The 23793-nt window shown below is 49.0% G+C and overlaps 1 protein-coding gene across 4 annotated transcripts; it reads right to left on the reverse strand.

Annotated features, from left to right (window-relative positions):
- Positions 1–4338: 4338 nt before the first annotated feature.
- On the reverse strand, positions 4339–13785 carry SYT15 (synaptotagmin 15). 4 transcript variants are annotated; one of them, XM_043924844.1, is made up of 8 exons: positions 13481–13769; positions 12330–12522; positions 11668–11810; positions 10454–10749; positions 8835–9011; positions 8147–8267; positions 7010–7189; positions 4339–6107 (listed from the first exon to the last, which is right to left on the reverse strand). In XM_043924844.1, the coding sequence occupies exons 1-8, from the start codon at positions 13485–13487 to the stop codon at positions 5965–5967; spliced, it is 1260 nt and encodes a 419-aa protein (XP_043780779.1). In that variant the 5' UTR covers positions 13488–13769; the 3' UTR covers positions 4339–5964. The 4 variants fall into 4 exon arrangements, with proteins under 4 accessions (XP_043780779.1, XP_043780780.1, XP_043780777.1 ...); XM_043924845.1 differs by having other exon boundaries at positions 8841–9011; positions 13481–13764; XM_043924842.1 differs by lacking the exon at positions 4339–6107 and having other exon boundaries at positions 7049–8267; positions 13481–13785.
- Positions 13786–23793: the final 10008 nt, after the last annotated feature.

A 23793-nucleotide genomic window follows, 5' to 3' on the forward strand; every position in this document is an offset into this window, starting at 1 on the left:
AGTTCTGCAGCTTGAGAGATGGCACTGCCTTCCTGATGCACACTCCCCTCACTTCTAAGTGTGGGCACGTTCCTCCTGAACTGTTGTACAGTTTAACAAGCTAATGCACAAAGACCTAGTACAGTTCCTCAGAGCTAGGTCCCTCCTCCCCACCTTGATAGTCCGCTCTGAGAAACACAACCCTGAAGTAGAGAGGGGAGGAGTGATCTGAGCAAATAATCCCATACTTAAAAATTAAGGGGGAAAAACCCATAATAGGTAGATATTCCAATCTGTCTTCATAAACTAAGAAATACATCCATTTTGTTGAAAGAGCCAACCTTATAGAATGTAATCAGTGAACTTCATTCTTTTCTTCCCCAGTCACCCATTCAAACCTGCTTGGTAGGTAGCAGCCCATTGGATAAAATCTAGCGCAAGTCCCATGACTTTTTTGATCATTCTTACATAAAAATAAATTTTTCCTGTGACTTCTAGTTGTAAAAGCAAGCTGTGTTCAGCACTGGAGATGTCCAACCTCACACAGTGGTCTAAACCTCCAACGTCATTTAAAGTTTACACCTCCCCTTCTCTCCTTCCTTGACCTAGGCTCATGCCTTATAGATAGGCATGGAGCACCATTTTTTATTTCTCCAGTTTGTGCTTCCATTCCTCCTCCCAATTTTCTAACAGGGATCTCTCTTTTTTATTTTAATTTTATTTATTCATTTTTTTGGTTGCTCTGTGTGTCATGTGGGACCTAGGTTTCTGTGCCAGGGATTGAGCTCACATCCTCCAAATTGGAAATGTGCAGTCTTAACCACTGGACCACCACCACCACCACTGTCCCCTAACAGGGATTTCTGATCATCCATGCAGGGGCAGGGAAGTGGTATAGAAAGGCCACCTAAGGGGTAGGGGAGTTTCTACATGACCAGTTATGAGATAGAGTACTCACATATGGGTTCTTCCAGAGCCTCCTTTTTCTGCAGGTTCCCATGACTCAGGTTTGCCCCAGAGTGTGGGATGGCACACGGTACCCTTCTTATCCACTTTAAAGGTCTGTGTTACAGTTTTGGGAAATGAAAGTCTGAAAATTATGCTTCCCAGACTCTCTTATGAACCAGGTTCCAGGTTGAGTTTACCAAATGTGAGACACTCAGGTGAAGCTAGGAGGCAGAAAGTAGAAAGTCATCCTTTTTTTTCCTTTGACTGTGATGCTTACCACAGCAAGATGCTTGAGACTCTTGCAGTAATTTGAGCAAAAAAGAAAATTTGTGCAAATTCCAGCCAGTTGTCACTATCGGATACCAAATAGGAAGCAATGGCTTTGAGACCTGGCAGCAGTTACAAGACAGGGAGTTCCCCTCTGGGATTGCACCTGCACAGCCAAGCAAGACCCTGGAGTTACCCTTTTCTAGGAAACATCAATATGGTACACTGAGTTATCACCCCAGTCCTTAACTTCTCCCTGTAGCTGTATCTATTGCCATGGTGCTTTGCAACTCCTCTCACAAAAAGGTGTAGTTTACCCTGCCCCTTGATTTGGAAACTTGGCTACGTGACTTACTTCAGCCAATAGGATATTAGGTGACACAGCACAAGCTGAAGGTAGAAATGTGATTGTCCTTCTTCTGCCTTCCCGATGAGAAAAGCTTTCCCTGGGTTGCTGCTGCCCCTTCAGCTTGTGCTCAGAATGAACAAACATGGAGCAGGCCTAGGTGAGGACATGAGCCTGGTCAGACGCACAGGTTGAAAGTGAGTTGCCTAATCTAGACCACCCCATATTCAGCTGATCCACAGATGTGTGAGAAATACATGCTCTATTTACTAGAACACTAAGATGTTGAGAATCTTTGTTATGCACCATTTTTCCAAAAACAGCCAACCGAGACAAGCAACTTTTCTCCTTTTGGCTTCATCGGTCCTGTAAGAAGGCTATGTAACTTGTGTCATCAAACTTCCTGTATAAAATCACTCTTTGTTGTGAGTTCTTTCTCTGGGAGAAGAATTCTGAGAAAATAATGATTTTTCTGCTTGAGTCAGAGTTATGTTCATGCTGAGAATTAGAAAACCTGAATGAAATACAGAAAACTTCTTTGCTAAAGAGCTGCCAAGTCAACAAGCATTTGATGGGCCATGATCTCAGAAGAAGGAAAACACAAGGGATGAGCTGACATTTTGTGAACCACTTCTCCCTTTAGGAAACTTGCTGAGCATTTGGACAGAAGGCCATGGGTTAAGAGGTAGAAAAGGAAGCAGAGTCTCTGGAGCTGAACAGACAAGATGTTGGAGATTGAAGTTGCCAAGGCAGCTGGGATTGGAGGGGCCAAGATGCTAGATAAAAGCAAAACACAGAAAAGAAACTCGGGAGAATTCTCTGGTGGTCCGGTGGTTAGAGCTCAGTGATTTCACTGTGGTGGCTCAGGTTCATTCCCTGGTCAGGGAATTAGGCAAGTCACGTGGCATAGCCAAATAAAAAAGAAATTCTAAAACTTGAATGATATTTTAAAGCTGTTGAAAGAAAAAGAAATGTCAATCTAGAATTTTATATTCACAAAATTTTTTGGTGGGTTTCTTAGGATTTTCTATACACAAAGCCATGTTGCTGCTGCTGCTGCTGCTAAGTTGCTTCAGTTGTGTCTGACTCTGTGTGACCGCATAGACGGCAGCCCACCAGGCTCCTTTGTCCCTGGGATTCTCCAGGCAAGAATTCTGGAGTGGGTTGCCATTTCCTTTTCCAATGCATGCATGCATGCTTAGTCGCTTCAGTAGTGTCTGACTCCATAGTGTGACCCCATAGACCAGGCTTCTCTGTCCACAGGATTCTCAAGGTAAGAATACTGGAGTGGGTTGCCATTTCCTTCTCTGCAAAACCATGTTATCTGCAAATAAATATAGTTTTACTTCTTCCTTCATGATCTGGATTCCTTTTATTTCCTTTTCCTGTCCAATCACCCAGCCACCACAATTTTGTAAGAGATAAAGAAGGCAAGAAGATTGTAAAGGAAGAAGTAAAACTATCATTCACAGAGGTCATTACTATATACAAAGAAAATACAAAGAATCTACAAACAATTACAAGTGACTTTAGCAAGGCCACTCACTAGGTACAAAGTCAATGTAAAAAAATCAATAGAATTTTTATATACTAGAAACAAATATAAAACACCTAAGAGTAAATCCAAGAGAAGAGGTCCAAGAACACTTTCCTGTAAAACCACAAAACAAGTTTAAAGAAACTTGCAAAAGCCCTAAAGAAATGGAGGGATACACCATGTCATACACACATAATACACCATGTTAATGGGCTGAAGATTCAACATTTTAAAGATATCAAGTTTTCCCCAAACTGATCTATATGTTCAATGGAAAGTCCAACCAAATCTAGTACTTTTTTGGTGTGGAAATTAAGAAGCTGATTCTAAATGTTTTATGAAAATGCCAAGGGCTTCATTCTGCTTGGATCACCTTGTGGACAGGATTGAGACCTGCTGTCTTAGGTCCATGGGAGGCACTGTGCATTTTTTGCCCTGACTGTATATGTAAACAGGGGCCAACCCAGTATAGCATCCCCCACCTCCCCATCAGACCAGAGAGCTTGCCTGTCTCTTGCCACTGAAAATTTTCAACTGTGAATCAGACATATCTATCCACTCTGTCCTGTAAAGGGCATATTTACCAAATTTTCCAAGTGGCCCTGGAAAGGTCACTGATAGACATGAACCTCCCCTTGAAATGTGGGGGTAGTTGGCACCTATGGTCTCAGGACCCCAAGAGAAAGGGGAACAGTTCCATTTTAGTAGCTGGCTATACAAACACATTGTTGTTTAGTCACTAAGTGGGACTGTTCCCCACTTACACGCCCAACCCAGTTGTCAGACTATGCTATTATGTTACTGCTGCTGCTGCTAAGTCACTTCAGTCGTGTCCAACTCTGTGCGACCCCATCCCTGGGATTCTTCAGGCAAGAACACTGGAGTGGGTTGCCATTTCCTTCTCCAATGCATAAAAGTGAAAAGTGAAAGTGGAGTCGCTCAGTCATGTCTGACTCTTCACTACCCCATGGACCGCAGCCTACCAGGCTCCTCCGTCCATGGGATTTTCCAGGCAAGAGTACTGGAGTGGGGTGCCATTGCCTTCTCCAATGTTATTATATTAGGTTGGTGCAAAAAGTAACTGCTATTTTGCATTGTTGAACTTTGCTGTTTGATATTGGAATACATTCTTAAATAAATGTGGTTATGTTATACATAATTTTAATGTGCATTTCTCGCTTTATGTTTTTTTGCTAATGACATTATTTGCTGTATATTTTATATTTATTTTAGACTATAGAAATGTTAGAAAAAAAGCAGATTTGAGTGATTTTTTTTTTATTCAAGTGCAAAATGGGTCGTAAATAATCAGAGACAACTCGAAACATCAACAACACATTTGACCTAGGAACTGCTAATGAACATACAGTGCAGTAGTGGTTCAAGAAGTTTTGCAAAGGAGACGAGACTCTTGAAGATAAGGAGCATGGTGGGTGACCATTGGAAGCTGACAATGACCGATTGAGGGCAATCACTGAAACTGATTCTCTTACAACTACATGAGAAGTTGCCCAAGAACTCAACATTGACCATTCTACTGTCATTCGGCATTTGAGGCAAACTGGAAAGGTGAAAAAGCTTGATAAGTGAGTGCCTCCTGAGCTGACTGAAAATTTTTTAAAAAATCATCATTTTGAAGTGTTGTCTTCTCTATTCTACATAAAAACAATGAACCATTTCTCTATCAGATTGTGACATGTGACAAAAAGTGGATTTGATATGACAACTGGTGACAACCAGCTCAGTGGGTGGCCTGAGAAGAAGCTCCAAAGCACTTCCCAAAGCCAAACTTGCACCAAAAAAAGGTCAAGTCACTGGTGGTCTGCTGCCAGTCTGATCCACTAGTTTTCTGAATCCCAGCGAAACCATTACATCTGAGAAGTGTGCTCAGCAAATGGATGATATGCACTGAAAATTCCAACGTCTGTAGCCAGCACTGGTCAACAGAAAGGGCCTGATTCTTCTCCATGACAATGCCCAACCACATGTCGCACAACCAACATTTCAAAAGTTGAACGAATTGGGCTATGAAATTTTGCCTCATCCACCATATTCACCTGACCTCTCACCTACTGACTACCACTTCTTCAAGAATCTCTTGACAACTTCTTGCAGGGAAAACACTCCCACAATCAGCAGGAAGCAGAAAATGCTTTCCAAGAGTTCACTGAATCCTGAAGCACGAATTTTTATGCTATAGGAATAAACAAACTTATTTTTCCAATACATTGGTAATGTATTTACCAACACATTGGTAAAATGTGTTGATTGTAATGGTTCCTATTTTGATTAATAAGATGTGTCTGAGCCTAGTTATAATGATTTAAAATTCACAGTCTGAAACTGCAATTACTATTGTACCAACCTAATATTTATTGTGAACCAACTGAAGTTAAACCCTTTATACAACTTGTCTTCTCTGCCAGGCAGAAGGTAGAGAAACAACAGCAGAAAAAAGTGTAGGCTGAACATTAACACATCATCAGCTTTCCAAGTTTCCACGGCACTCCACACACGTATAGCTACGCTTTCACTAAAGAGACTATTTCTTCTCAATGTCTGAGTTTCCAGCCCAATTCAAGACAGGGATGACCAGGAGCCAGGATTCTAAGCCCAGGCAGCCCCATGGGCAAAGAAGGAGAGAATAAGTCAAGGAGGGCCTCTTGGGCTGCTGAGATGTAACCCAGCGGTCACACGACTGCCCAGGCCAGGGCTCTCTTGTCCCCTCTTCTCTCCTACACATCAACATACATATTCCCCCAGCTCAGGTTGGCCCTGCAGCCCTGTGAGATGCTGGATGCAGTGTTCAAGCTTGTGGCTTGGCTTGTGGCAGGCATGGCTATGGGGAGAGAGAGCTTCTGGAGCAGACCTGAGTTCCCCGCCCTGGTTAGGGCTCAGTGGTGCAGCAAAGTGCATGCCAGCGCTTCACCAACTCCTTGGGTTTGCTAAGCATCTCGTTCCAGTGCTCCAGTTCTCTGCCGCGGGTGTACATGTAGGGGCCCACCACCACCCGGCCCAGCTCGTGACTCCCTGTGGGGGAGGGAGAACATGGTCATTCTCTGAAGAACAGAAGCCACATCGCCTAAGCCATCCCCAGGGCCTTCCCTCTCTCTCACTCACTCCTTCTCTTAAAGGAAGTAGCCAGCCCCCTCCCTCTTTAACAGCCTCCAAAGGGATCCTGACTCTGCTCTGGAGCTGGAGCTGACGGGGAAGGGAGCCCAGGTAAAGAGCCTGCCCTTTGGTGTGGGCACCCACTCTGCCTCCCATCCTTCTGGTGGGCCATCAAACTGCCTCACATCAAACAGCCGAGGGAGGAAGGGGCCCCTCCAGAAAGAAGCCCTCTTCCCTCAGTCAACTTGTATATTCAGCAGGAACATTCAACAATAATTTTTGCCTTCTATCAACTATCACAATGGAGAAGGGGCCTAAGCTCTGACCCATGAGACCAGCTGACCCGACAGCTCTGCCTCAGTGACAGTGGACGCCGGAGTGAGGGGCAGTGTGGGATAACTCCACCCTCTCATCCACCCTGAACCTCACCCAGGACCCTCCAGGCTTGTGCAGATGGCACGAGGCAACACAGGGTACATAAAGACCCACAGCACCAGGTCGCTTGGCCAGCGCAGGTAGCTGTGCTGTCTCCCAACCTCTCTGGCGATTTGCCCCAGGACGGAGTAGCAGGGGCCATCCTTTAACCTCTTTCTAGGGTGCTATGGACAATGACACTATATTAAAGCTGGGTGTGAGCTCCAACTATCTCACTAGCAAGCTCCGTGTCCTTGGGTAAATATCTTAGCCTCTCTGAGTGCTAGTTTCCTTAGGCACAGAACAGAAACCACACAGCTCCCTCCAAAGGGTCCACGCTTCCTGAATGCACAGCGGCCCCTCCTTAGCCCAAGGCGCTCAGCCTGACAGTGAGGGAGCAGCCTTACTGTCCCCGTCGGCGCTCTGCAGCACGGTCAGGCTGAGGCTCGCAGTGTCCAGCTCAGCGGGGTTGGCTTTGAAGCTGAAGGTCTCACTGTACACAGGGTTGGTGGAGCCCAGCACAGCCGACGTCTTCTTGCACTTGACAAACTTGTTGTGGTTCATCAGAGACACTTTGACAAACACACCTGAGGGGCAGGACAGACTGCAGGCTGGGAGGGACAGGCAGGGGGCCAGCCTCCTGCCTGTGGGAGCCTGGGGTGGGAGGGCACATGCCTCGCCTGGGTGCCAGGACCCCATTACTCACAACTGCTGCAGCCAAAGGGCGTTACAAGAGGAAACGGGGTTGATTAGCGTACTGCCTACAGCCAAGGAAATGCTCAGCTCCCTTCCTCTTCCTTCCTCTCTGCCTCCTGAACGCACCCAAGGTTTGGCTGGCCCTTGTTACTGAAGCCTGGCACCACACGCCCATCCGTCCCCATTGTGGGGTGGATCCTGCTTGCTGGGTGCCCAGGCCTCCTGGGGCCCTTAAACACCCCATTCAGAGGTCAAGTTTTTTGTTTTTTTTGGGGGGGAGTTGCTGTCAGATGGGTTTTGAATCCACAGTGGAAGGCTGAATGCCAGCTTGCTTATAGTGACCCAAATGCAGAGATACACAAGGGGCAGACAACCACCCCCTTGCTGGGGACCCCACAATGGGGCTGGACATTTAGGGGGAGCCAGAGCGGGGTCCCCATTCCTCTAGCTCCTGAGTTCTAGCCGAGTGTCAAGCTCTGCATGCAGGGACACCCTGTTCGCTGCTCCCTGCCCTGGGGGGAGCCCTTGCTTTGCAGAAGGGCGGGGGGGGGGGGGACAGGCTGCACAGTACAGGAGCCGAGGCACTGCTTTGGGAAAAGGGAGGGGCAGACTTGGTCTCAGGGTTCTTAGGGGTCTTGGTGAAGGCCAAGGGGATGCAGCCTCGGGATCAACATAAGGAAGCAATTTCTCACACCCCAGTTGTGCAGAGAGGGAGGGCGTGGCTTGGGAGGCAGCAATGCTCCTGGTAGCACATGCAAGCAGAAACTGGATGGCCAGGGTTGAGGGCCAGACTCTAGCTCCAGGCTCCAAGATCATGGGGTGGGCCCTGCCCCAGGGGGAAACCTTACTGACAAAACTCGTATTCTCCCGGAGCCGGAGTCCCTTGGCTCGCAGCACGACCACGGTGAGGCGGTTCAGACGGTCATTGTAGCTGAGGCAGAACTGGAGGTCACCAAATTCGGAGGGAGGCTGGAGAAGCCAAGAGGAAAGCACCCCAGGTAGGTACTGGAGGCCCACATGCCTTCCTCCTTCTTCCTGGCAGGCAGACCCAGGGTACTCATGACATAGCCACACTCCCTCCTTGAAGCTCACCCACATTTTACAGATGGGGAAACTGAGGTCTGGGGAGTTGAAGGGGCCTGCTGAAGATCACACAGTAAGGACCAGAGCTGAGGGATTCAATCCCAGGAATGGGGAATTCCAAGGCCTATTCTGAGTCATCCTCATGGGGTGGAGGGGGGTGGTGTTGGGGGGAAGAGTGGGTAATTTCCTTGGCAGGTCCATTTGAGGTGTCAGCTTTCATAGCTATCTGATCTGGATGGGAATCCAAATGTGATTTTTCCAGGATGCTCCAAGTAATCTCAAGGGCAAAAGAGCCTTGGGTGCACCTCCATTGTCCCATGCAGCTCTGGCCTGGGCCCACCACCGGGAGTCACACTTGTAGGGGTGGTGGACAATATTCTGCTGGGCCACACCTGCTGGCTGTCTATGGTAGTCAGACTCATAGAAGTCTGGCATGTGTCTGGTGACCCTAACCTTTACCTCCAGGCTCTCGGCTTCTAGGTCTCTCCAGAGGATGTGCCGGCAGTTGCCCGCCAGTGTCTCCTTCTTGAGGGGGAACAGCACCTGGCCTAGGAGCTGATGCTTCCTCTGCCTGTCCACGAGGTACACCGAGAATCTCAGCACCCTCTGGGTGACGCTCTTGCTGGATACCTTGGAGAGATGAGGGCCCGGCTGGAGTCAGGTAGGGTCAGGGGATGGGAAGGTGTGATATGTTGTTCTGGAAACAGAATCTTTCCATGAGGGGTGTCTCAACCAGGAACCTGCACACCCCAAACCCAGGTATCCTCAGGGACCCTTTGCCACAGTGGGGCCAGTGTCCCCAGGAGGTGGCAGGCTGTGCCAGAGCCTTGCCACACAGAGTGTGGTCCCAGAACCAGCAGCTCCCACCACCCCCGGGACCTTGTTAGAAATGCAGGACCTTCGGCTCCACCCAGACCCACGAAGCAGAATCTACCATTTAACAGGCATCCAAGTGAGTTGCCTACACTAAAAGTGTGAGAGGCTCTCACACTTGAGCCCAGGGAACCCCCCGTCTCTGCTATCTGAATTTGGCACCTGGACAGTCCTCTCCCTGAGACTCAGTCTCCTCACCTGTAAGATGGGATAATCGTTCTTACTCTCTGGGTTATAAAACCCCAATCAAAGGGCCTGGCTTATGGGAGATGGTTAATTAAATTTGATTTTCTTCTCTTTCTCTTCCCTAGAGAGGGAAGCACAGAGAGCCCAGGGTAAGGTTGGTGCAGGCACAGGGCAGGGGATGATTCAAGCCTCCCCACCTTGGATTTTGAGGTTCCCAGAGGAGCAGGTTCACCTGTGAATTCTCACAGCCTGAGCCCAGCAGGATGGCCTTGGGCTGGGCCCCATGCCACCCCTCTTCTCAGGGCTCAGCCCCGGAAGAAGGTAGAAATCACACTCTTCCCAGTTGCAGAGAGGCTTCTCCTTAGCTTGCCAGTCAGCTTCCTGCCCTGCTCTTAAAAATGTTTGTCCAAGGCCTCTTGGGAGCTCTTGACTGCTGGCTTCTCATAAGGGCCCCAGTCACCTGCTGAGGCTCTCAAGGCCACTGTGTGCTTGGCTCAGCGCCTCATCACCTCAGCACCTCAGGACCCTGAGCTCACCTGCCCGCCATGCTGCAGAGGTACCAGCTGTCGCAAGATGGCTCTCGGGTCCTGCTTTAGCCTCTGACAGGACGGGTGAGTTCTGGTCCCCACCCCAAGAGGCGTGGCTTGGGGTGGGGGGTCTCACCCTCCACCTTCCATGGATAACCATGTCAGGAATCTCATCGTGTTCCAGGGTCTTGGCTGCCTTCCTGAGTCCCATAAGCCAGGGCCTGGCATTCAGTGGGTGCTCCAAGAATATGTTTCTCTTTCTCCCCTCCAGGCAACCTGTACAGGAGGAGTCCAGCCCTCTGCCCCCTCATCCTTCAAGTCTCTCATCTGCCCCCACCATCAAGGCGGGGTACAGTAGAGCCTGTGGTAGGGGGTCCCTGGGGGTTGCAGAGCCCTGGTGAGCACCGGAACCTGGGGCTCTCCTGCACAATGTCTGTCCTTCCCAGGAGGCAAAGGGCCCCGGACCCTGCCGCTCAGAGGTCATACCTGAAAGATGAACTGTTCATTGAACTGTGGACTGGTGGTTCTGCGTTTGGTCTTAGACTGGAGGAAGCGCCGCTCATCCGGCAGAAGGTGGAGCTTCACCAGGAGGCCACAGTTCTCTGAGGGGGTGTGTAGCTGCTGCGCCTTGATCAGGCCCACCAGCAGCCGCTCGGCCTCCTGCTGGTATTCCACAGAGAACCACAGCCGTCCCAGGCAGCCCTCAGGGAAGTCAGCCTCACTTTTGTCCTCTGGGATCTTGTAGAGCTCAGGGTTGATGGTCCCTGCCACGCATGCATCTCCTACAACACAGGGACTGGGAAGACTGGCAGGCCAGGGGAAGGCAGGGGCATGGGGACCGCAAGCTCTGGCTCTACCGCCCCCTCCCTGCCCAGCCCTTCTTGGCTGAGTCTTGACAAGGTAGTTCACTGGCTTCTCCTGACCACATTCGCCCCACTCTCTTCTCCAGACTAAACATAGCCCCTCTCTCTAGTGCAGCTCTGCAGGACGCATTCTCAGCACTAAGGCATTCTACATCCAGGCCTGCTCCTCCTGGGACTCCTAGCAGAGGACATTCAACCCTTGTCCCCATGACTGACTCCCACCCCCAGAGATGAGGGCCAGCAGTGTGGGTGCAGTGCCCAGCATCTGGCCTGGCTCCTTTCTGTGGTGTCCCAGAGGATGTCTCAGTGATAAGATGTTGCCTTTTTTCTTCCTTTTTAAAATATAAGGGCTTAGCTAATTACTGGGTGTTTCTTAGGAAGGTCTTCAGATCAAGGAGGTGGGCAGAAAGCTGTGTGCCCAGCTCCCACCATTCTGCTCTCTGGATTGGCCAACCCATCATCCTGGAGGAGGACCCAGCCTAAGTGCTGCACCTGGGAACACTGGGTTTCCAATCCCACATTTGTTGCTTACTGCCTCTGTGACCTTGGGCATGGCACTGTTATCCTCCTGAGCCTCAGTTTATTAATGTGTAAAATGGGGTGATTCCCCCAGCCATAGTCTAACTCCAAAATGGCACATGAAGCCATACTTAGCCCAGACTGGCATGCAGCAGGCACTGGTAAACCGAAATACCTGGAAAGAGTGGTCATTGGGCAACTCTGGCATCCTGGGTCCCATCTGGACTCTTTTCAGGAGCCAGGCCCATGAAAGCAGATAGGTCTGTCCTGGCCTGGGCATACCATGACCCCTGGGCAGGCCCTGGTGGGCACACTCACCAAGATTGCTGCCGGTGGTGTGGGGCAGGAGCTTCGGGGCTGGGTAGGGGTCCTGTGGGACCTGGGCCCACTCTCCGCTGCTCAGGGGTACCCAGTCTCGGCTTTGGAGGGAAGGGGGCACCACAAATGGTACACCTGGTGGCCTGTCCAGAGGCAGGAGAGGACAAATAGGTGGCAAGTGAATGGTATGGCTTCAGAGTGCTCAGCCCAGAGAGCTTAAGTGTCAGGAACTAGAGGAGAAAAAGCCAGCAGGAGCCGGGGGAGGCAAGAGCACCGCTTTCTGGGCCCACACCAGGGGACACACACACAGCCAGCTCCTCCATCTGCCCACAGCCGTGGTGAGTTGGAGTAGGAGCGCAGCTCCTGGAGTCAGCCTGCCTGAGTTTGAATGCCTGTTCTGCCACTTTCTAGTTGTGCTATCTGGACTTATGTCCATTGAGCCTCAGTTTCCTCAGCTGGAAAATGGGCTTCGTAACACCTGCCTCATAGCTGTGGCTCAGATTCTGGGGTTTCTTTGTGATTGCTCCTGGCCTGCTGACAGCATAGAGGAGGCGCTCCATAAACAAACAGACCTTTCCTTCTCCTCCCCACTCCAAGAGAAACTCCACAGGGAGGGCCTGAAGCAAGGCCAGGAGCTCCCTCAGCCCCACATCCTGCCTCACCTGCTTGCCTGGGTCCTGGCATCCGGGGGGCAGAGCGCGTCTCCCTGTGCGCTGGAAGCAGCTGTGGTCCCTGACAGCTCCTCATAGGTGAACGTGGCACAGAGTCTCTTCCAGAGATAGTAGCTCACCCCAATCAGCAGCAGCAGCAGCAGCAGCCCCCCAAGGATGCCCCCAATCACCAGGGCCACCTGCTCTGGGGGCAGACACCACCAGTACTGTGATGCCTGGGGAAAGCCACTCCCCTCCACACCACTGGCATTCTGGAGACAGAATTTGGGTAGCAACCCCACCTCCCTGGGTTGGATCCCAGGAATGACACAGAAGCGGGGCTCATGTCCTCATGTATCTGCTGGGGAAGGGTCTGCTGGGTCTCAGGGGAAAAGCCATTGCCCTTGAGGTCCTAGTGCCCCGGACAGAGCTGTCTGGTTCCGGACTTGGAATTTTGGGTAAAATGAACGATTTTTCCTTGTGCTTCTGTGTAGAAATTAAGCCTTCTCTTATCAGAACCTCCATCTTCCCTGGACTCCTGTTCCGGCTTGAGGGTGGTGGGCAGCATGCGCTTAAGGAAAGCCAGGGAAGGGATGATGCCCTGGGTGGCATTCAGAGCCCTATTCTTTGGGTCCTGGAACCTGCTGAGAGGTTGGGCTCTTGCTTTAATTCTGTAACTTTCTCTAAAAACCCCTCCCTGCCCTCAGCCTTCTATCACAGCAAGCCCACATAGAGGGGAGTCGGTGGGAGGCGGTGGAGGGGTGTGTGGATGAGGATGGGGGCAGCGAGTGTGAGAAACCAAGACACACACTCATATTTTGCTGCCAGTAGCTGCTCCCACACTTGCCCAGACCTGGGAGGCTTCACTCTGAGCTAACTGAGAGAGCTCTGCCCCTCCATCCCGCACTAGGCGAGGAATGTCCCTCCTTTGGGTCACGCTTGAGGCCCCGTGCTTCCCCGACCCGGGGATCAGGACTGGGTTGGGCGGTGAGAAGGAAAGACACCCACACCTCCTGACCCGCAACTATCTACGAGGGGTGGGCCTCAACTCTATCCCAGCACCCTGCTAGGAGCGGGAAGCGGGGCAGAGGCGGCGCCCCAGCGGGTGGCAAAGGGGCGCCGCGCGGCGCCGGGGGCGTGGGAGGGGAGCCGAGGACCCTTACCTGCCATGGGGCTGCTCTGGCCGGCCGTCGGGGGCGCGGGCCCGGAGCTTGATCTCGCCGGTGCCTGCGCCTTCAGCCGCGGCTAGGCGGTTTTGAAGCGCTGAGCGGGAAGAAGGGGGTGGGGGTGGCGGCAGAGGGCGGTACCTTGTGGCGCTTGGGTTAGCGGCGGACGGCGCGAGGCACAGACCCAGCTTCCAGAGGCCGCGGCTCTGCCCGGCCCGGCCGTGATAGTGGCTCAGGAGCGGCGCGGGGTCCGCCCTGCGCTGCTGGAACCCAAGGGCTCCGCTCAGGGCTGGGGGCCTGGGGCTCCGCGCGGTGAAGGCGCCGGGGCCAGGCCTCCCCGGGGCAGAGCTAAAACCTCCTCTGCTGGCTTTTCACCCCTGACGACCTTGTCTTGCGCTGTGCTCGTCTAAGAATGCCCTAAGCCGGCGTGCACCCGTCCCCCACCCCGTCAAGGATGCTCACTCTAGGCACCCTCAAACCTCCCTGTAGGGAGCTTAGACCTCAAAGAATCTGTAAGTGGAGAAAGAAAGGAAGTTATTTGTGGGGGAAGGAGGTCGGTCTTGTTATTTGGGGGCTTTGAAGGTTGTGTCCAAAGACAGAGCCGGAGCCTGGACCTTGCTCCCACGCGGCACCATCTGTGTAGGAGGGTTCCCTTTTCTCCACACACTCTCCAGCGCCTGTTTGCAGACTTTTTGATGATGGCCGTTCTGACCGGTGTAAGGTGATACCTCATTTGATTTGACTTGCATTTCTCTGCTGGTTAGTAATGTTGAGCATCTTTTCATGTACTTTTATATGTTAGTTATAAGTCGCCTTTGGAGGAATGTCTATTTAGATCTACCCATTTTTTGATTGGGTTGTTTGACTTTTTCACATAGAGCTGCATGAGCTATTTGTATATTTTGGAGATGAATCCCTTCTCAGTCGCTTTTTTTTTTTTTTGCAAATATTTTCTCTCATTCTGTGGGTTGTCTTTTTATTTTTTGTTTTTGGTTTCCTTTGCTATGCAGAAACTTCTGAGTTTAATTAGGTCCCATTTATTTATTTTTGTTTTTATTCTCATTACTCTAGGAGGTAGATCCAAAAAGATATTGTTGCGATTAATGTCAAAGAGTGTTCTGCTTATGTTTTCCTCTAAGAGTTTTATAGTGTCCAGCCTGACATTTAGAACTTTGATCCATTTTGAGTTTACTTTTCTGTAAGGTGCTAGAGAATGTTCTAATTTCATTCTTTTACATGCAGCTGTCCAGTTTTCCCAGCACCACTTTGAGACTCGTTTCTCTACTGTATTTTCTTGCCTCTTTTGTCATAGATTAATTAACCATAGGTCCTGCCTCCCTCTTTCTTATAAGAACCTTTGTGATTTTGTGGGGCCCACACAGATAATCCTTGATAATCTCTGCATCTCAAGGTCCTTAATTTAATCATATTTACAATGTCCCCTTTTCCAGGTAAAGTAACCTGGTTCCAGGAACTAAGGAGTGGACATTTTTGGAGCCATTATTATGCTGAGCACAGTGTCTGGGCAGCCCTCAGGGAGAGATGGTTTATATTCTCCTACCTCTTGCTGTCTAGAGCTCTTGACACTCTCAGGCTGGAACCAGACAGCTAGCAAGGCCCTCGTGCCCCCAGATGGTAACCCTCCAGCCGTCTTATTACCACTGTGCACCTGCTCCCCCTTGACCTGCGACTGTCCCGCCTGCCTGACCATCCCTCCCTGATGGGCATGGCACAAATTCAGGTTGGCCACCTCCAGTTGGGCCTGAGCTTCCTGGGGATCTTCTGAATGTGGGGTGGGGAAGTAGCTGCTTCTGGAAAAGGCTATGCCTGTGGCTAGCCTATGCCAGGCTTAGAGCTGCCCATCCTCTCCCAGCCCTGTGCTATACTGTCCCAGGGCCCCATCACCCTCTTTGGCCTCCTTGTCTCACCAGTCACACCCAAGCAGTCACCAAGTCCTGCCAGCTCTTCCTCCTCCATCCATCTTCGTCTCCATCAAGAACTTTGCCCAGGTTTCCATTATGCCTCACCTTCTCAACTTCCTCTCTGCAGTTTAGATTTGATCTTATACTCCTGCCCTCAGCTTGTGTCTTCCAGGCTCCTCTCTCCATTCTCACCCACATGGACACCCCATATCCGCCCATTCCTCTGCCGTGCTCAAGGTCCAGACTGATGGAACTATGTCTGGCAGTGCTGCTACTGAACTGGATATGTGCATGCATGCGTGCGTGCTAAGTCGCTTCAGTCATGTCCAACTCTCTGTGACCCTATGGACCAGAGTTCACCAGGCTTCTCTGTCCCTGGGGATTCTCCAGGCAAAAATATTGGAGTGAGCGGGTTGCCCTGCCCTCCTCCAGGGGATCTTCTGGACCCAGGGATCAAACCTGCATCTCATGTCTCCTGCATTGGCAGTCTGGCACTGGATACCGTCTCATTATACTGCCCTCTCCTGATGGCTCATACTGTGAAGACTCTGCAAAGTAGGAGACCCAGGTTTGACCTCTGGGTGGGAAGATCCCCTGGAGAAGAGAATGGCTACCCACTCCAGTATTCTTGCCTGGAGAATTCCATGGACAGAGGAGCCTGGCAGGATACAGTCCATGAGATGACGAAGAGTTGGACACCACTGAGCAACTAACACTTTTACTTTCACTCCCTGCCTGAGATATTCGGGCCCACTATCCTTCCCCACTGCTTATCCTTCAAAATGAAGTACTATGACTCTCCTTCCTTGTCCATGAAGCTCCTTCCTTATCTTCACTATACCTGTAGCTACCATGTTGCTTTACAAGACTCTGTGTCTGTGACTGTCACTCCAGCTCACTCTCCCAGGCAGACCAGGACTTCTGTGAAGGCAGGGCGCCAGGTCTTATTTATCTTAGCATTCCCAATATCCACCTCCAGGCCAAGGCAGTGCTGAATAGTGGATGAAGAACTTGCACCCTCAGGCTGAGCTGCTTCTTGGCTTCCTCCACCTTTGCCCCTGTATCACACATCTTGGGTCCACCCTTTAGGGTCTGACAGGTGCTCCTTGGCCTAGCCCTGAAGACCAGCTGCTGGGTCTTGCATTCACTTTGCTATCACTATCTGCAAGCACCTTACATGCCCAGCCAGCCCATTGAGTTTTGAGTCTTTTTTCTTCTACTGGAAGATGAGAGCAGATGGCAGGAGGTAATTCACCTTTCCTGTTGCTTCTTAGGTCCTGGGTATCAGGATGAAAGCTTGATGTTCCTGATTCCACTCAACTCTGCCTTGTGTCAGCCAGCCCTGCAGGGACCACCCCTTTAGATAAGGAAACCAAATCAAAGTTTCCACTGCCCACCCAGTAAATGGTGGAGCTGGACCTAACACGTGGCCCTCCTCATTCCTTTCTCGTCATTGACCACTGAAAGCCCAGGCAAGGCCCCAGGGGACCATTTCCTGTGGAGATGACCATGAACAGCGCCAACAGCCACATGCACTGTGGTCAGTCTCCCTCAGTCCACTGTCCTGTGGAGGTTCTAAGACCAGGCTGGCCTGGAGCCAGCTCCACAGAACAGAATGGCCTCTGGTTCTGGCTGCTGTCCTAGCCCTACTTCCTGTTTTCAGATCTTGCTTAGGATTCTCTGGGAGCTAGGAAATTTGGAAACAGCAGCAGACAATGTTTCTCTTTTCCATGGCCAAAAGGAAGTCATATTTCCACTGGAAAAAGCATTTCCAAGGAGGTTTGCAGGAAATCCAAGTGTTTAAAGCCCTGAAAATGTCTGCAGGTGATTAATAATTCAGTGCAATGGATGATTCACGGGAAAGGCCACTTTTAATTAACCTTAAGAATCAGCCCTGTCTAAGGAAGTGTCATCTCTCATCACTTAGGAATAGAGAGGCCAGAGCAGGATAAAGGCCATGCTGAGAAACATGTGGAAGACTGTGTTTCTGACATTTATGTCAATTCCAGCCCGGTCACCCCACGTCCCTCTTTGTGAGGTGGGGGAGGGTTCCCCTATATGCATCATCTCTATTCTCTGGTTTTATTAAGGTGGCCTTAGCATGAATTTCCCATAACCTCTTCTTCTGAGGACTTTGGAGGGAGTATTTGTCCTTGTCATGTCTGAAGGCCCCTCCTTCTCTCGCAGTCCCCCGGGCTGGCTCCAAATGTGTGCCATCCTAAGGACAACCACACAGGATCCCAGGATGGAGACCAAAGCCCATGGCTTACCGCTGCCTCCCAGGAATGTTCTTGGCTTCCTGACTCAGTTCTCCCTGCTTTGCGTCCCCTGCCTGGCAGCCTTTTTCCTCTCCTGGCAACAGCATCCTGCCTTGTCTTTCTTAGGAACTAGTATTTTCTCTCCTCCTTGTTCACGTAGTAGCTGATGGAAGTGGATCTCTTCCGTTTCCCCACATCACCAGATCACCTCTGTTCTGGAGCTTCACACATGACCCAGGCCACAGGGGTAGATTCAGGGGTGAGTCATGACCTAATCAGGATCAATCCTGATTGAATTTTTGTAGGATCACTCCCTTTTTCGGTGAGCATTGTTGAGCTTGAAGGAGCTAAGTCTAGGGCCATTGGGAGCACCTGTATGGAGGAATGTATGTGAGACAGGAGCTCAGAGAAGTGCAGGCCGCCTGATGAAGCTGTCTGGCCCCTGGTCCTGCTGTGCAGGCAGCCATCTATCTTTAGGTGGTCCAATAAATTAAACCTTTTTTTTTTTCCTTGAACCAGTATGAGTTGATTTCTGATATTTGAAACTGACACTCTTAATTAATTGTTAGCCAAGGCAGGAGCTGAATGATGGGGGAGGGGGGAGGCAAGCTCTATGAGGCTCTTATTCCCATTATACTCAGGTGGAAAGTGAGGGACACTGAGGTGATGAGACTAAGAAGTGGCTGGTCAGGATTGATTAGCAGGTCTAGCTCCAGGTCCCCTGAACACTGAGGCTGGGCCTCAGACAGAGCAGAAGTCAGACATTAGTAGTTGCGGCTTGCAGGCTCTAGAGTGCAGCCTCAGTAGTTGTGGCACGTGGGCTCAGTTGCCCCAAGGCATGCGGTATCTTCCCAGATCAGGGTTTGAACCCATGTCCCCTGCATTGGCAGGCAGATTTTTGTCCACTGTACTAAAATGGAAGTCCCCATAATGTCAGTTTTCCAAAGTAGCTGAGAATCAGCTAGACAATTGGCCCATAGTGAGAAAGAAAATTCTGGAAGAGTGGAAGAGAGTAAGGACTTGGGAGATGCCTTTGTTGAGGGCTGAGGCTGTGATGTAGGACCCTTTGCGAGAGGGGCAGGTGGGTAGCCAAACTCTCTCCTCAAGCCCAGGGAGCTTTGGCTGGGTAGCTATACTCTCCCTCAAGCCCAGGAAGCTCAGGACCACTCTGAGTGCTTGCTTCAGGAGGAAACGGATTGGCCATTGGTGGGCACAGGCAACTGCGGCTTCTGGCTTGAGATGTCAGAGAGAACCAGAGACCAGAGCAATCTGCTGCTGTGTCGGGAAGTAGGTGCACTCCCTCTATTGGGAGTCAAAGACTTATGGAAATCGGGGACTAGATGTGCCACTTGTGGTGGGAATGTGGGCCTGGGTATGATGCAGAGTTACCAGTTACACATATACTCTTTTTAAGTTTCTTTTCCATTATAAGTTATTATAAGATATTCAATATAGTTCCCGTGCTACACAGTAGATCCTTGTTTTTTTTTTTTTAATCTATTTTATATACAGTACTGTGTATCTGTTAACCCCAAACTCTGAATTTATCCCCGTCCACCTCTTTCCTCTTTGGTAACCATAAGTTTGTTTTCTATGCTATAGTAGGTTTTTTTTTTTTTTTTAATCAGTTAAGACTTATTTCGGCTTATTCTTACAGAAAACCTGGTTAAATGTGTCCTAAACCATAAGGAAGTTTATTACTGTATTTTATTAACTTGAAGATGCCATTGATTATGAAATGTTACACCACTTTGCATAAGTGGTGTTACTATTACACCACTTTGCATAAGAAAAGATGCTATCAAACTATGAAGCAATTCTTTATTATCAAATAGTTGAGATGTGACTTGATTTTAAAGGTGTTATATGTGAAAAAGAATATGGCTCTTAGAATTGGTGAAATATGGTATTTCTTAACAAGAAACTGGAGTTAGATGGCCTCAGATTTGGTATGGCAAAGAATATCATCCAAGACTGAGGCTCCTTGTATCTTTCTGCTTTGCCATCTCAGCATGTGTCACCTTAAAGTTGCAAGACTTCTACTATAGCACCAAGCTTCGTGTTCTGTAAGACCAAGTTCAAAGGCAGAAAAAGCAGGAAGGGAACAGGGTGGGATAAATGCTTCTTTCCTCACTCACTTCTCTCCTTTCATCAGAAAGCCCTTAGCATGTTGACTCTTATACATCATGGGCAAGACCCACATGGCCATGTTGGTTTTAGGAGAGACCAAGAAAGTGACTATCTGATTTTTCAGTCTTATAGTAAGAGATGAGTGAGGGCAAGGAACTTCAGAAATGGCTGTTTGTGTCAAGGGTTTTTATTCCCATTTTACAGATAAAAAAATCTAAGGTTCAAAGAGCCTTAGTTATGGGTCCCTAAGGACCCAAGCACACATAATTATCCACCCAAGCACACATAATTAGAAATCGGCCAGCCCTTGATTTGAAGTCAGTGTTGAGTGATCCAAAACCCATGTTATTTTCATTCCACCATGAATCATCTGTATGTTAAAGACCCACGATGACAAAGTTCAAAGGTAGAGAAGGTAAATAATAAGGAATGTATTTGAAGGCAAATACTGGACAACCTATCAGTGGATCAAAGACATAAGAGTTTACTGTTCTCAGTAGCCCAGAGATTGGCAGTCTAGAAAAGGCAGTTGCTCAAAAATTTCATCAAGATTCCAGGTTCCCTCATTTTTCTCCTTTCCTTCCTTATCATGTAGCTTCTGTTCTATGGTCACAGCATGGCTGCTGCATCTGAAGGCATCATGTCTAGCTTTCCTTACTGGTGATTCCCTCTTACATCCCATTGGTCAGAATGAGGTCACATGACTCCCCCTGGTAACAGAGTTACATTAGTAAGGGTACCCGTTATTCCACAGCCCTGGCAGAGGGGACAGCTAGTAGGTGGACATGTTTTAGATCATGTGGCCATCGGATGAGAGAGGGCACCTGGCCCAGATGCTGAGTTCATTGGCTGGCTAGAACTTGTGAGTTTTCTCTGGAGTTAAAGGTTACATATGTCTATCAGATTCCTCTTGATTGAATTGAGAGTTTGGACAGATCACAGAAGCAAGCCAGCTAGCTGCAGAAGAAGAAGCAAGAAGGAGGCATTAAGAGAGCCACCAGGAGAAGCTGGGGTCTTGGTGATTCAAGGTATTGAAACAGCAGAAATTCTGTATCAGTAGAGGGCAGTAGTTGGTAGAAAGAGTGGAGCAGAGAAAAGTCAGAAGATTAGATGGTCCACTTAGCTCCAGGAAGGAAGCAATGCATCAGTGGGTGTTTCTAGGTCTTTCTTATTCCTGAGGTCTTTCCAATTAAAGATCAAATTCATAAGCATCCTTTTAACAAGCTTACTTTTTGCCAAGCAAGCATTAGTTCAGTTCAGTCGCTCAGTCGTTTCCGACTCTTTGCGACCCCATGGACTGCAGCACGTTAGACTTTCCTGTCCATCACCAACTCCCAGAGCTTACTCAAACTCATGTCAAAAGCAAGCATCAGGTGGTCCCTAACTTACTTTGGAAGGCTGAACTTAGGCATCTGCCTTCCATTTGCCTCAGCAATACTCCCAGGCTTGGCAGAGGACCATATCACTGAGGTCCCTTTTGGTAAGAAGGGATGGAAATTTAACCCAACTAATTTAAACAAAAAGAATATTTATTGTCTTCCTTAGTCAAGAAGTCAAAGGTTGAGGCCAGCCTTAGTTCTCACTAGGGTCAAAACTCAAGATGATGCTGTTAGGACCTTGCTTCTCTCAATATCCTGGTTTTGTCATCCTCTGGGCTGGCCCCAGTATCAGGCTTTGTGTAAGATGATGGCTTCAGTCTCCACATCCCTTTAGCAAAAAGAGTGAGTTTCTTTCTCAAGACTCCCAGAGAAATTCCTTATTGCATGCCATTGGCTCTAAGTGGGACACATACTTATCTTGAACAACCTCTGAGGCCAGGGTAATGTGAGGCAGTGATTGCCTTAGGCTTGTCATATGCTCTTCTTCCTGAGACCCACCCAAAGCACATGGGTGTGGAGAAGAAGAGAGGATGAGTAATTTGTAGCATGCAGGTTGAACTGTTGGAACAGAAACTTCAAGTGAGATTAGCTTAAGCAAGATAGAAGTTTTTCTTTCTTACCTTTCTTAAGCAGCCTGGGAGCCCATGTGTTTTCCCTATTTTGTTGCTTTACTAGCCCTAGATATTACGTATCTGTGTGGTTTGAGGTGTTTCACCACCTCCATACCTAGCCAGTGGAAACAGAAAAGAGTAGGGCTCACCCCTTCTGGTTACAAGCATCACCTCCCTACACTTCAGTCCTACTGGTCAGTTACTGCTTGGGCAGATAGCTTCCAGAAAGATAATCAAATATCATCTTTTCCCCCTGGATTTCCATGTCTACAGATAAAAGGAGATCATGACCATTAGAGGCCAATTAGCAGTCTCATCCCCAGTCCATCCCTTTGGCCAATCAAATGTCTGTGTTCTTCATTTTCCCAGAGCTTCAAATGTCCTCTCCTGGGGGGAGGTAACTCCAAAGTTCCATCCAGTGCCTGCATCCAGCTCCCAGCCTAGGATCTGGGTATGGACAGCCTGCACTATGAGGTCAGGATGTGGCTCTTCATGGTTCAGTGCCCTCTGAAGGCATCCACAAGTTGGCTGTTTCGTCACACCCAATATACAATAGTACACAGGAACAGTATAACATAGTAGGGACCCTCGTCCAGAAGAAGGAAAAATGGAAACCCACTGCAGCCACTGGTTGGCCACTGTCATCAAATCCTGGTAGGCAGAGACTGCAAAAGATCCCAGGGTATGCAGCAGCTTCCTTGGATGACAGCCTTCTCTCCAGGATTGTTCCTTTGGGCCCTGGTTGTCCCCACTTTGGTCATTCTCTTCTATGCCCACCATGGAAATGGGCATCCATGGTGCACCCCTCTTGGGGCTGCATAACTTTTCAGCCCACTTCCTGCTGATGTGGGTTTTGTGGCTTAAGTTTGGTTAGTTTGAGTCAACAATGCAGGCTGGTGTTGACCAGGCTTGTGGTTTTTCGGGAAACATATGTCCCTCAAAATCTTAGTTTGGGGCATGTGAGAAAATTTAAAACTGGTCTTTTATGTATGAGCTTGTACGCTATACCTGTTCCCTGGAGGAGCACAAGACATAGGCTGGCCAATCAAAGACCTACCCCACAACTGGCCACCCTGGCCCAGTATTATCAAACAGGGTAAGATTTGATTTGTGGATCCAGAGATCTGAGGATGTAGATTTGGGGCTGCCAGCAACCTTGTTTCCCAAGAGAGACTAGGTAAGAATGACTCTAACACAGAGGGGATCAGAGGGAAGAAGTGTAAGAGACAGAGGCTTTGGATGTTGCAATACTCAAAGCTAGATTCAATAAATTCCCTTCTTTGCCTAGACTACAGAATATTAGCCCTTTTACCCAGGGTTCAGTTCTGATCAATGACTGGTTAGTAGGCAAGTCAGTTAAAGACAATGGGGGAGCAATCTGATTCAGAATTTGTCTAAATTGTCTATATTTTCTTCCTATGCTTTTTCAAGTTGCCCTTCCCACACTTAACTGGCAGAAGTTCTGATGACTCACTTTTCAGAGCACTTAACCCAGTTTTCACAGGAACAAAACTTTCTTTTCATATTCATATCCCATCAGTTCATGTGCAGTTTAATTACCTTGCATAATGACAACATGTACGGTTGGAGTAAGTAAGTTTGGATACAAACCTACCTGACTCGTGATAAACCCACAACTCAGCTGTCTGAGAGCAGAGCTGCCCAGTCAGCTAGAGTGTGTCCTCCCGGCCACCAGCATCCAGAAGGATTTGTTCATCGTTTTTACTGAAGGAATGGGGACTGTGGCTTATTCTGAAAGTGTAGAGTGGAGTTGTGTCAAAAGCACCATTTATTTATTTATTTTTGGCAGCGTGCAGCATGCGGGATCTCAGTTCCTCGACCAGGGATCAAACCTGTGCTCCCTCTGATAGAAATGAGTAGATCATCAGGGAAGTCCCCAAAAGTACCTTTTAAAGTTTAAAAAAAAAAAAAAATAAAAAAAAAATAAAGTTTAACGTTCTAATTTTCTCTTGCAACTGTGAGTCCTAACTCAAATTTGCTTTTCTTTGA

This window comes from Cervus elaphus, chromosome 15, assembly GCF_910594005.1.
Source record: "Cervus elaphus chromosome 15, mCerEla1.1, whole genome shotgun sequence".
In the NCBI taxonomy this organism is placed as follows: Eukaryota; Metazoa; Chordata; class Mammalia; order Artiodactyla; family Cervidae; genus Cervus; species Cervus elaphus.

What these genes read in the sequence shown, in the direction of transcription:
- SYT15 (XM_043924842.1), bottom strand. An exon ending in CACCACCGGCAGCAATCTTG is followed by an intron (nt 10,750 to 11,667) that starts GTGAGTGTGCCC and finishes CCTGTGTTGTAG; the next exon opens with GAGATGCATGCGTGGCAGGG. An exon ending in ATGAACAGTTCATCTTTCAG is followed by an intron (nt 9,012 to 10,453) that starts GTATGACCTCTG and finishes CATCTCTCCAAG; the next exon opens with GTATCCAGCAAGAGCGTCAC.